Below are 13,973 nucleotides of genomic sequence, written 5' to 3'. Positions count from 1 at the left end.
CAAATCACATGACCCGTTGCTGCGTCTTGGGGAAGAACCCTTAGTTACCAACACAGTCAACGTCTTTTCCTTTAGGCCAGTAAGCACTTCTTAGTCACTTGACAGATGCACTTCATAGCCTTTGACTGTCATGTGAACGTGTGGGCGGGTCAAAGTCAGTGACTTACCCAGATTAGCTCAGCTCAGTGGAACCAAGCATTTCCCTAAAACTGTGTCGGGAGTGAAGCTTCTTAACATTAAAATATATATATATATATATATATATATATATATATATATATATATATATATATATATATATATATATATTATTGATTTCAGAGAAGGGGAGAGGGGGAGAGAGAGAGCAGCATCAAAGATGAGAGAGAATCTTTGATTGGCTGCTTCCTGCATGGCCCCAACTGGGGATGAATCCGTAGCCTGGGTATGTACCCTGACCGGTCGATACTCAACCACTGAGCCGGGCGGGCCAGGCAAAGCCTCTTAACATTTTGACCTGTCCAGAATGTCATACCTTAGTGTGCACAGATAAGTAGATAGAGTTCTTACTAGTAGATGCCTGGAATCAGAAGGCACCTTGGAGGCAGCAGTGAGAAGAACCTGGAGGTGGGGAGCTCCTGGGGCTGCTTTCTGCTTCCCTCTCCCACAGAGGACGATGAGAAACAGACAGTGCCTTCCATCTCTCTGCTTTCCCGACAGCCCACTCCCGAGGGGAAGTCTCAGGGACGTCCATTACGCCACTAGAGGGGGACAGGTGTATGCCACCAGCACCCGAGGCCAGGTCCTTCCCCTGGCTACCACAGACTGCGTGGTGCAAGATCAAGGTATTTACTCGTAACAATAGTGTTGATTGAGGTTTTACAATTTTCAAAGCAGCATTATTATTATTTTTTAAATATATTTTTATTGATTTCAGAAAAGAAGGGAGAAGGAGAGAGATAGAAACATAATGATGAGAGAATCATTGATTGGCTGCCTCCTGCATGCCCCAAACTGTTGTTGGATAGTGTGTTTTGTTTGTGTTTTAGGTCCAATTGGTCTATAATATATTTAATTCCACTATTTCCTTAGTGATCTGTCTGGTTATATCCATTATTGAAAATGGGACATTGAAGTCTCCGACGATTATTGTAGAACCATTTTGCTCTTTAATTCTGTCAATGATGTAGTATAGTGTCCTTCTTTGTCTCTTCTAATCATTTTTGACTTAAAGTATTGGATTGAAAAAGCCAGCCACGTACTGAGTTGCCAGCCCTTTCCAGGTGTGTGCCTCTGTACCTCTGGTCTTTACTTCCTCTGAGTCTCAGTGTGCTTTTCTCTTCCCTTCTAGCTGTAGAATTTCCACTTAGCCAACTTTCCTGTGGTTCTGGAAGATGTCCATTTTGTCTTTTAGTTGTAGTTTTGAAGTGGTTGTGTGTGGTAGCAAGTTCAGGTGTTTACCTATGCTGCCATCTTGGTTTTTCTCATGAATGATTTTTTTCTTTTTTTTATATTTTATTGATTTTTTTACAGAGAGGAAGAGAGAGGGATAGAGAGTTATAAACATCGATGAGAGAGAATCATCGATCATCTGTCTCTTGCATACCCCATACTGGGGATGTGCCCACAACCAGGGTACATGCCCTTGACTGGAATCCAACCCGGGACCTTTTTGGTCCACAGACTGACACTCTATCCATTGAGCCAAACCAGTTTTGGCATGAATGATTTAAAAAAAAAATTACTATTGCTGCCATTTTCTGTTACTTGATTTCCAGAAGAAAAGGATATATTAACTGGGGAAAAAAATAGTAGTAAGTAACTATTCTCAGAATAAAAGATGGATAAGAGATCAACTGAAGGACTTGTATACATGCATATATAAGCATAACCAATGGACGAAAAACTATGGGGAGGGAGGGCATGTATGGGAGTGGGGGTGGGCTGGGGATTGGTAAGGTCTGTACACATATAATACCTTAATAAAAAAAATGAGAAAAAAAATAAAAGATGGCCCTTGTTAAGGAAAAGAGTTAGCAACTTTACTTCTACATAACGTGCAATGGTTCTTTCTTATTTAAAAAAAAACAGCTTTATTGAGATATGATATATTTAGTTTATAATTCATTCATTTGAAGTATACAATTCAATAATTGATAGTAAGTGTACAGAGCTGAACAACCAAATGCCAAAGATCTCTTACACCCACTTGTTCCCACCCATTCAGTCCAGGCAATCACAAATCTACTTTGCATCTCTATAGATCAGCTTTTCCTGAACATTTCATATATGTAATCACACATTATGGGCCTTTTGTGTCTGGCTTCTTTCATTTAACATATTTTCAAGGTTAATCATGTTGTAGTGTGTATCAGTACTTCATTCTTTTTTATGACTCAGTAATATTTTGTTGTTAGAATGTACCACACTTTATTTATTCATTGTTGAAGCATGCAATCAAGAGTACATGATGACTATCAGTTGACCCTCAAGCTGGACCTGGGCAATTGAAGCTTCCTCACCCTCTCCTTGTCCTTAAGAACAGATTTCCCCTGGAGCTCAAGCTAAAGATTTCAAGAAAGTCCCCTACCTGGAGAATTATATTCAAGGAAAGGGCTTTGCTCAATGCCTACTGAGGAAAACCCTGGCGCTCCACCAAGACGCTCTTGATGGATATGGTTCCCTCCATCAGATTTTGCTCAGTAACCACTGCTTAGTACATTAACAATCTCCATTATGTGTTTTTAATCAGTCCCTCAAAACATGGTAAGCACTTCGCAAATGATGGCCGAATACCAAATGAATGCATGAGAGTTGACCAGAGATCCTCTTGTTCTAACTTTTGGTAACCTTCTTTCTAGATTTTTTTCCTTCTTTCTAGATTTAATAAAGTGCCTTTCTGACTTTGAATGCAGAATTTTAGAACTGGAATAATGCTGCAAACAAAGAAATCGAGATACTAAAGGAAACATGACTTGTGAATCATACAGCAAGTTAGCCACCAAGCAGGACTTGAATACAGCTCATCTGATGATTTCCAGCCCCAAGGCATCTCTAGATATTGCTACAGGTGAAAGAATCTAAGACTTTGGGCTGAATCTGGCTGATCTCACCTCATACTCTGCAAATCACTTGCCAAATCGTTTTCTTATACTTCCTCTCCCAAATAAAACTTATTTAAAAATATTTTATTGATATTTTATAGAGAGGAAGGGAGAAGGATAGAGAGTTAGAAACACGGATGAGAGAGACACATCGATCAGCTGCCTCTTGCACACCCCCTACTGGGGATGTGCCCTCAACCAAGGTACATGCCCTTGACCGGAATCGAACCTGGGACCTTTCAGTACGCAGGCTGATGCTCTACCCACTGAGCCAAACCGGTTTTGGCTAAAACTTATTTTTCAATTTCAGGTTCAGTAAATCAAAAAAATAATATCAGTATTATTCCTTGTCACATCTTCTATCTTCAGCCCTCAATGAGCATGAAAATATGCTGCCAAAAGCCACTATTCTCTTTGGTTGATACCCATGACTTCCCCAAACCAAAGCTGAATTGCATAGTAAAGTTGGCTTGTGACATTCAGGAAAACATATGGACATTAATGTCATTTCAAAAGAAAAATAGTTAACATGATAAAAAGAGTTCCTCTTTTCATTCTTTCTCTACCACACGCACTTGGTTAAAAGTGAGACTGCTGACTTAGGAAACAAAAGAATCAAAACAGGAAGCAATAAATTGGCTAACGAAGCATTCTCTATACAGAAAGGCCTAATATGCAAAGTGTCCCCTGGGGTGTCAGACCTACCAGGAGTTTGATCATTCTCAATAACATGTGCTGACCACCGGGGTCGGCGAGGAATGAAGAAGGCAGCTGATTGATGATGTTTCTCTCTCATCAGTGTTTCTATCTCTATATCTCTCCATTCCTTTCTCTCTCTTAAAAATAAATCAATCAATATCCCCCCCCACATGTTTCCCTTAAAAAATAATAAAGTATTTTTTACATTTTATTTTATTTTCCCATCACAATTTATCCCCTCTATGCCCACTTACATCTCTACCCATGCAAAAATTAAGTATTTTTAAATTACATATTGCTTTACAGGTGTAAATTTTAAAAATAAATGTTATTATTCCATATAGATACTTCTGCAAGAGTGAGCCCTAGGTACCTTGGGTGACTATTTTCCTTTCAAATTATTATTATTATTATTTTTTAATCAATCTTTATTGTTCATATTATTACAAAGGTTCCTCATTTCTTCCCCCCTCCACCAGGTTCCCACCCCACCCTCTGCCCCCTCCCCATCCCCCATTGTCCTCATCCATAGGTGCACAGTTTATGTTCAGTCTCTTCCTCCTTCCCTTTCCCCGATAGTAAATCCCTTTTCAGATAGTAAATCTGTTACTTAGCATTTTCTCATATCAATAATAACTCCACATGCCCAATGATACACTTCACACAAAAGACATTTCCAAATAGGTCAACCAGCCTCATCCAGGCCCCATCCAAGGCACTCACAGATCAACACCCCAGTGCTATACTAACTCAACACATCCAGATCTAAGCCTTCATCACTTGATTCAGCAGACCCTCAAGTTCCCGCAAAAGTTTCCAGCCATGTCTGAGAGGCAGCCGTGGAGGAGGGGCCTGGCTGCTCTGGGCCTGGCCTCTGTTACTCTGGTTCATTCCACAACCAGCTGCTCCGGGTCTGGCCACTGCCGCTCCCGACCTAGTTGCTCTGGACTTGGCTGTTGCTGCTCCAGGCCTGGCCACACCCGACCCCGCTGCTCTGGGCCCGGCTGCTCCGGGCCCAGCCTCTCCAGGCCTGGCCGCTCCCAGCCTGGCAGCCACTGCTCTGGGCCTGGCTGCTCCCAGCCTGGCAGCTGCTGCTCCGGGCCTGGCCGCACCAGACCCGGCTGCTCCAGGCCCGGCCGTTCCCAGCCTGGCAGCTGCTGCTCCGGGCCTGGCCGCTCCCAGCCTGGCATTTGCTGCTCCGGGCCTGGCCACACCCAGCCTGGCAGCTGCTGCTCCGGGCCTGGCCGCACCAGACCCGGCTGCTCCGGGCCTGGCCGCTCCCAGCCTGGCAGCTGCTGCTCCGGGCCTGGCCGCACCAGACCCGGCTGCTCCGGGCCCGGCCGCCCCGGGCCTGGCCGCTCCGAGCCTGGCAGCTGCTGCTCCGGGCCTGGCCGCACCAGACCCGGCTGCTCTGGGCCCGGCTGCCCCGGGTCCGGCCTCTCCGAGTCTGGCCGCTCCCGGCCTGGATGCTCTGGGCTTGGCTACTGCTGTTCTGGGCCTGGCTGTTCCCAACCCGGCTGCTCTGGGCCCGGCTTCTCCGGGTCCGGCCACTCTGGGTCTGGGTGTTTCTGGACTGGCCACCCTGGTCTTGGCCGCCTCCGCCTCAGGCCTGGCTGCCACTGCCCCAGGTCTGGCTGCTCCAGTGCTGGCCGTTGATGCTCTGGTTCTGGCCGCTGCTGCTCTGGGGCCTGGCCGTTGCTGCTCCGGGTCCGGTTGCCACTGCCTTGTGCCTGGCCACTCTAGGCCTGGTCGCCACTGTTCCAACATTTTGTCCCTTTTTCTTTTTTTTCTTTTTTTTTCTTTTTTTTAAACGCATTTATATTGCAATGTTGGCTGGTGAGTTGAGTTCTGACTTAATCTTTGATTTTTTAATATCTTCTTTGTATACTTTCTTAAGTAATTTTACTATCTTTTGCTCTCACTTGATTTCTTTACATTGAGAACTTCTTTGGTTTCTTCCTCCTTGTCCTGGGAGCTCAGCAGGTTGGCCTGTGGCACCCCTTTGTTCTCCGCGGGCTCCTGCGCTGCTTCAGCCTGTTGCCGGGGTCGGCACCACCCAGGAAGCAGCCCCTGTCCTTGGCTCCGTTGCCCGCGCTCAGTGGTCGAAGGCTCAGGGGCACCCCCCTCCTGGGGGCCCCGTCGCCCGGCTCCTTGCTGGTGCCCGGCTGGCCGGTGTCCGGCAGGGGCTCCGCTCCTCATCGCGTTCCTCCAGTCTGGAGCTTTCTTTCTCCCTCCCGCTAGGGGAGTCCAGGATCAGAGTCAACAGACTGTGCTCTGCGTGCAGTGTGCATGACTCCGGGGGCTCCGCTTTTCGCAGCTCCCCCAGGACTCCACCTTACAGCCCTGTCTTCCTCTGCTTGAGCTTGGGTCCCCAGGGACTGGCCCAGACCTGGAGTTCGGGACGGTCCGGACTGAGGCTCAGCACCGCCGGAGGCTTTGTTTCTTCCGGCTAGGGTAATCCAGCATCAGAGTCAACATTCAGTCCTCTGCGTACAATGTGCTCGCGACTCTGGGGGCCCCGCCTTTTGCTGCTCCACCAGGATTCCGCCTCACAGCCCCATCTCCCCCTACCGGAGCCTGGGTCCCCAGGGTCTGGCCCATAAATGGGGCTCAGTGCTGCGGGTTCGGGGGTTCAGCCCAGGCTGGGGGTTCTATTTCCTTCCTGCTAGGGAATGCCAGGCAGCACCCAGCCCTCTCCTCCTCTCCGGCTGCGACCTCTCCGCGCCTCAAATTATTTTTGATAAAAGTTATTATGTTAGCTTTCAGCTAATTCTGACCAAAGAAGCAACTGGTCACCAAATACTCTGTGTGGCCTCAGGAAAAGGGTGAACTTGGATTGGGACCAGCAGTTGCTCCACTCTGGCTGAGCAGGAAAACTGCCACCTATATCACAACATTTTGTTGTTGTTGTTTTAACTTTTTAAAAATATTTATTTTATTGTTTTTTTACAGAGAGGAATGGAGAGGGAGAGGGATAGAGAGTTAGAACATCAATGAAAGAGAAATGTCAATTCAGCTGCTTCCTACACACTCCCCACTCAGGGGATGTGCCCGAAACAAAGGTACATGCCCTTGACTGGAACCAAACCTGGGACCCTTCAGTTCACAGGTCAATGCTCTATCCACTAAGCCAAACCAGTCAGGGCTTAACCTTCAATTATGGAAAATCTCAAACATTTGTTGAGTAGACAGCACAGGGTAATGGACCTCCATGTACCAATCAACCACATGCAACATTCATCAGTTGGTGGTCAGTCTTGTTTGATTTGTGCTCTCACGAAGTACCCCCCCCTCCCCGTCCTGATTACTTTATATAGCAAATCCCAGACATTATTGCATCTCCCCTCTGATACTCACAGTCCTTGTGCATTCTTCTCCCACATCGAATTGGGGATGTTCTAGTACAGGATGATGGAAGTGCTGGCTTCTGGCTCCCAGGGTGACCCAGAAAAGATACTGTGGCTTCCTCATTGGCCCTTTGCATTGCTCGCTGTGGGGGACAAGGCTGAGACTAGACTGAGGTAGGCAGGGCAGCCACGACACAAAATTTAGGGTGACATTTAGTCACAGGCGCTGTGACCTTGCATTTGTACCACCTGTGCGTGAGGGCTGCCTTCAGTCTTGCTCTCCAGGTGACTTACCTGCCTCGTCCAGGCCTGAGGGGGAAGCCAGCTGCCATTCCTTGAGGACGCCAGGACCTCCTCATTCATAGGTTGACTCTCAACCACTGAGCCATGCTGGCCGGGCAGCTGGGTTCTTTTTTTTTTTTTTTTAATATATATTTTATTGATTTTTTTAACAGAGAGGAAGGGAGAGGGATATAGAGTTAGAAACATCGATGAGAATCATCGATCAGCTGCCTCCTGCACACCACCTACTGGGGATGTGCCCGCAACCAATGTACATGCCTTTGATCAGAATCGAACCTGGGACCTTTCAGTCCGCAGGCTGACGCTCTATCCTCTGAGCCAAACCGGTTTCGGCCAGCGGGGTTCTTTTTATCAAAGCAGCACGACACCGAAAAGGAAGTTCAGAGCCCCGCTCTTTACTACCTGAGCCCTGTTCCAACCTTCCTGACACCAAGTAACTGTGCTTTGCATAAGGTGACCAGACGTCCCACTTTTGGCGGGACAGTCCCAATTTTTTACAAATTGCTGCATCAAATTGTAAAAAATCGGGACTGTTCTGCCAAAAGTGGGACGTCTGGTCACAGAGGGAGGTAGAGTAGGTCCCTGAACAATGGGTTGGTTGGAGTTTAGAGGGAGGTAGAGGTTCAAGCCCCGCCTTGCACCTGTGACCTGAGTTGAAATAACTTTTATAACCTCTGGGTTGTCATTGTAAATGTCCTAACTCCCTCTTGTGGTTTCTGCGTATAAATTTGCTGTAACACCTGTGGTCTGCACTGCAGTTTGGCCTTTATAGGGGTAGAGTGCTGCAACTGCAGTCACTGGCTCATAAATTTTATTATTTTTATTAAAGGCTCATAAATTTTGATCTCTGTCTCTGGTGGTCGTCTCTTGCGGGTCGCCCCCCCCCTCCCCCCCCAAAAAAAGAAGCAGTCAGACTAAAAAAAAAAAAAAAAAAAAAGATTCAGCACATCAGAGGCCCTCATGAGAGAAGCTGAACCAAAACTGCCTAGGCAAACTGTTCCTGGTAAAAGAAAGTTCATTTAGAAAGTTACCAAGGTAATAGAAATTATAACCACAAATCAACATTCCAATTAAGCAATAAAAAGATTATGTGTTCTGTTTTAAGGCTGCAGCTAACTTCTGATATCTTGAGAATGTGTAATTAGAACCCTGTGTTATTCTTTCTTACCTAGCTTCTTTTTTACAGCTTCAAAGAAAGCTGCCTTGGAGAGAAGGGAATGCCTGGCATACCTGTGAAGACCCACCGGTGTCTGTGGTAAAACTACAAACTCAGCAGAAGGGGAAGATGGAACCTCGAGAAGCAACGCTCCCTCAGCCTCTCCTCTCCCCGCCCCCCCCCCTCTCTTTACTTCCGGGAGAGAGGGATCGCCCACATCCCTCCCCTCAGTCCCTGTCCCGTGTTCGCGCTCCTCCTGGATAAAAACCCTGGCCTGCTCTGCGAAGGGGAGATGGGTTGTTGAGGATTGGAAAGAGTGCCCTGTCTCCTTGGGATGCCAGCACTCCAATAAACCTCTTTCCTTTCGCCAACCGTGCTGGGGAGCACACGAGACCGGGTTGGAAAGTTTGTAAGGAGGACATTCTCCTTTCAGGGTTGGGGTCTCCACTGATTGGTCGGTGCCAGGGCCGGGGCAAAGGGGGTGGGGAGGGGTCATTATTCGATGCAGCTGGTCCGGAGGCCAGCCTTGGCAGTGTTTATCTGGCTTTGCTGCTTTTCTGGGCCTGGAGCTGAAACACAACTAAGGCCTAGATGTTATCTCCAGGGAGGAAGGGTCAGGGGGTGTAAACCACATGACCAGCCATGGGGCAGGGGAGGAAAGGTCACCCAGGGATGCGTTCCCACCCTATACTTGTCCCACTGCTAGGAAATAACCCTGGAGAGGTAAAGCAGGGCCCGGAGTCCCTGTTAGGCCACCTCAGCCACCCAGGCAGCGGGGAACAGGCCAGGCGGGAGGAAGACAGACTTAAGCAAGCACATGTTTACGTGGCCACCTGCTATGTGGGAGTACAGGCCCTTCGGCTGCCCCACTTGCAGGCACAGTATCCCCAAACCACAATTAGCAGCCAGTGTACAGGGCAATGACTTCGGCAGTGCCCCTTCGGAACCCTGTCACGTGACTCAGACATCTGTCCTCTCCGCCCTTTCCCCCTGGGACCAGGGAGAACCACTCACCATCCCTCATGCCTGAGACTCTGCCTTCCTTCTCAGCTTCCTGGCTCCTGAGGAAACGGGCTGCACTAGCCCTGCCCCTTGGCCACTTCCACGAATCACACCCTCCGCAAAGATGAAACCTCCTCTGAGGGGTGACAGAGACCCCTCTCCTCTCAGGCAGGGGGACTTCACCAGTAATTTGACTGCTTGCAGGCCAGACAGGCCTCCAGAATTTCAGCGGAATAGAACGGCCCGCCTCCATGGTCCTGGGGTCCTTGAAAGCCCAGTGGGGAGGCTCCTTGCGATGACTTTGGGGGGTGGGGGGGAAGCAGCAGATGGGCCTTGTGGGACAGGCAAGCTGGACGGGAGGGCCCCGGAGGCCCAGGCATTCATTTTGGATGGAGCTGGGACTCTGGATGTGGACTTTGGACAGAGAAGAATGAGCAGAAGGACGTGCAGGGGAAAACTCGGAGGGACAGAGAAATCCCTGCCATTTGTGAAGCACCTGTGTGCCAGGTTTCGTGCTGGATGCTTACATATGCAGGAGGTACCTACCTGTTTCATGGATCTAGCAACTCTTACCCACAGGGAGGGCCCTCTGCATGTATTCACTTAACAACTAGATAAGCACCTGGCATGTAGAAGGTCCTGTCCTAGGTGAGAAGTATGAAATTGGGAAACAGAAAGACATGGTCCATGCGTTTGTGGAGGAGAGGTGGACACTAAGTACATAAATAACAGTATCTACGCAGCATGCAAATTATTATGAATTTGCATAATTATAAAATTATAATTATACAAAAAAAATTTTATTGAGTGGGGTACTATGCAGAGAAGGACGGGACCTAGTTTACTCAGGGTGGCCAGGGAAGGCTTCAGAGGGGAGACTTATACTGAGACCTGAAGGCGGGGAGGGACAAGCCATAAGGCATGGGATTGTGCCCTGGCCGGTTTGGCTCAGTCAGCCTGCGGACTGAAAGGTCCCGGGTCCAATTCTGGTCAAGGGCATGTATCTTGGCTGCTGGCGCATCCCCAGTAGGGGGTGTGCAAGAGGCAGCTGATTGGTGATTCTCTCTCATTGATGTTTCTAACTTTCTATTCCTCTCTCTTCCTCTCTGTAAAAAAATCAATATATATATATTAATAATATATATATATTAAAAAAGGATACAGCAATACTGGTTTCACTTGTCAATTCAGATATAACGGACACACATACATATATTTTTAAGTACTGAGGTTGCCCCCTGCTTCTGGTAGATAAAAATGCAGAAAGAGTCTCACAATTCCATTCTTCAAGTTTGTTCAGCCAGGAAGTAGAATTACAGAACCCAGAGCTGCAGGAACACAGGAATCTTCTAATGAGAATCCCAAAGCCCCTGGGCTGAGGATGCTGGGCTGGTGACATAAAGGCAGGGCTGGTGACATAAAGGCAGGGTTTCAGGCACTTGAAGGGCAGGGCTGTGAACACTTGTGTGGGCATTCAGCCTCCTTAGGGTGTCTAAAGTTTTAAACACTGATTTGTTGTTTCACCTATTTATGCAAATGTTGGTTGCTTCTTGTATGTACCATGACTAGGAATCAAACCCACAACCTTGGCACATCAGGACAATGCTTAACCAACTGAGCTGGCCAGTGAGGGCTCGCCTATGTTTTCTTATAGAACCTTTATTATTTTACATTTCACACTTTGCTCTATAATCTATTTGAAATTTTATGTATGGTATAAAGTAAGGGTGGCTTAGTCCATTGGGCAGTTATAACAAAAGTAGCATAGATCGGGTGGCTTATTAACAACAGCAATTTATTTCTCATGGTTCTGGGGCTGGGAAGTCCCAGATTAGTACCGAGGCAGATTCAGGTTCTGATGAGGGTCTGCTGCTGGTCCTCACAGGTGGCCACAGATGGCCATCTTCTCAGTATAACCTCACATGGCAGAATAGGTGAGGGAGTTTTGGGGGGTCTCTTTATTAAGGGTAATAATCCCATTTATGAGGGTTCCATCCTCATGACCAAATCACCCCAAAAGGCCCCACCTCCAAAATCCATCACATTGGTGATTGGGATTTCAACATATATTTTGAGGGAATACAAGCATCCAGTCTAAAGCAAGGGATTAAGATGTTTTTACCATGTGGATATCAAACTCAGCCGGGGATTATACATTTTACTTTATTACTAGAGGCCCATTGCAGGAAGGTTCCCGCAAGAATAGGGCTCAGCAGGCTTCTCTTTCTTCTCCGCTGCCTTGCTCCCTCCCTTCTCAACAGCTTTGCTCCCTTCTGCAGTGCTTGGCTTCCTTCTACACTGTCTTCAGTCTTGATCTGCGACTGCATATGCAAAATAACAGCCATATTTGTTGGGTTAATTTGCATACTTGCTCCTGACTGGCTGGCAGATGTAGTGGAGGGATGGTCAATTTGCATGTCTCTCTCCCCCTCCCCTCTCTTTCTCTTTTTAAAATATATTTTATTGATTTTACAGAGAGGAATTGAGAGGTATAGAGATTTAGAAACATCGATGAGAGAGAAACATCGACCAGCTGCCTCTTGCACACCCCCCACTGGGGATGTGCCCGCAACCAAGGTACATGCCCTTGACCTGAATCGAACCCGGGACCTTTCAGTCTGCAGGCCGACGCTCTCTCCACTGAGCCAAACCAGTTTCGGCCATGTTTCTCATTTATTAGCATAGATTTTTTGCTGGCCAGGCCAGTCCTTTTTTTTTTTTTTTTAAATATATTTTATTGATTTTGTACAGAGAGGAAGGGAGAGAGATACAGAGTTAGAAACATCGATGAGAGAGAGTCATCAATCAGCTGCCTCTTGCACACCCCCCACTGGGGATGTGTCTGCAACCAAGGTACATGCCCTTGACCTAAATTGAACCCGGGACCTTTCAGTCTGCAGGCCGACGCTCTCTCCACTGAGCCAAACCGGTTTTGGCCATGTTTCTCATTTATTAGCGTAGATTTTTTGCTGGCCAGGCCAGTCCTTTTTTTTTTATTTTTTATCACTGATAAAATTTAGGGTCAGAGAGATTAACATACTTGAAATTAGTTGACAGCCAAATAAGAACCCAGATAATCTGATTTCTGCATCTTTACTATTAACATTTTCTTCATCTCTTTCTCAAGTCTAGAGAGAATAGATACTGAAGAAAACAAATCAAGCTGTGATTTGGTAACATTTGCCAATTTCCCTGGTGTAAATAGTTTCACCACAAGCAATTTCAAACTGCCAACCTGGAGTCCCTCACCATCAAGATGGGAATAGATGCATCATGCTGTATGTGTGAATAACCCAAGAGCATAGGTAACAGGAAAACAATTACAAACAGTGGCACGTTCAGAGCCAAACTGGCCTCTGCTTGGCCTCTATCTTTAAGGAGGTGGGGATTTTCAGCTGGTGAAGCTCATGGCACCCCGCACCAAGGGCACAGTGCCAGGGCCAACACGTGGGGGAAGAAGCCTTTGAGCTTGGCCCCATGGAACAGGCCCCTTCAGATCTCCATGTCATCTTCCTGGGGCATGAACTTGGGGTCTGCTTTACTCTTGTGAGAGTCACAGAACAGGGACAGGGACCCAGTACAAAGGAAGGTTTAGGTATGAACACAAGCTAGTGGAATGGATGAATTAGTTATACCGAATTTTTTTTTTCTCAGATCAGCAAAAAATATACTTTTTGGTGTGCCTCAGCATTTTAGTAACTCGCGTATGTGTTCATAAGATGAAAAAGGCTGCTCTAGAGTCAGGATGGAGCCAGACCCTGAGTCCTGGGAGGGGAGAAGAGGGGGTGGATAATGCCTGAGGCTGCAGGGCTTGATAGCGAGTCAGTGGCTCAAACTGTGACCCCAGAGCCAGGTCATCCTACCACACTGCCTCTGGCTGAGATGTTCGAAGACATTTGGTCCAGGTCCCCATCTGAAGAGCAGCAAGCTGAGGCTCAGAGGGGAGACCTGACCTCAGGCTCACACGTGAGTGACAGTACTGACCTAGCTTCCAGTGGCAGAGGTATTGGTTCCTACAGAGTTCCCGCTAGCTCTCCCTGCCCTGCCATGTCCACAAGGATGGAGCACGGCACCAGAAAAGGTGACAGCATCTCCTCTTTTTTTCTTTCCTTTCATTTTTTAAAATATATTTTATTGATTTTTACAGAGAGGAAGGGAGAGGGATAGGGAATTAGAAACATTGATGAGAGAAACATCGATCAGTTGCCTCCTGCATTCTCCCTACTGGGGAGGTGTCCCAGTCAAGGTACAGACCCTTGACCGGAATTGAACCTGAGACCCTTGAGTCCGAAGGCCAGCTCTCTAGCCACTGAGCCAAACTGGCCAGTGCTCCTCTTTATTTCTTATCCTTATCCTTGTCCTTGTCCTTATCCTTATTTTCAT

At 47.4% G+C, this 13,973-nt stretch overlaps 1 protein-coding gene across 1 annotated transcript in view; it reads right to left on the bottom strand.

Moving 5' to 3' along the window:
- Nucleotides 1-13,794: 13,794 nt before the first annotated feature.
- LOC123651253 (interferon alpha-inducible protein 27-like protein 1) overlaps nucleotides 13,795-13,973 on the bottom strand; it is a 30,072-nt gene continuing 29,893 nt past the window's right edge. Inside the window, exon 6 of the mRNA XM_045571948.1 lies at nucleotides 13,795-13,970. Coding sequence (XP_045427904.1) covers nucleotides 13,893-13,970 — 78 coding nt within the window. The 3' untranslated portion in view covers nucleotides 13,795-13,892. The remainder of the gene's footprint in view (nucleotides 13,971-13,973) is intronic.

Source organism: Pipistrellus kuhlii, unplaced genomic scaffold (genome assembly GCF_014108245.1).
Source record: "Pipistrellus kuhlii isolate mPipKuh1 unplaced genomic scaffold, mPipKuh1.p scaffold_m20_p_41, whole genome shotgun sequence".
Lineage (NCBI taxonomy): Eukaryota > Metazoa > Chordata > Mammalia > Chiroptera > Vespertilionidae > Pipistrellus > Pipistrellus kuhlii.
This window is presented reverse-complemented; position numbering and strand designations above follow the sequence as displayed.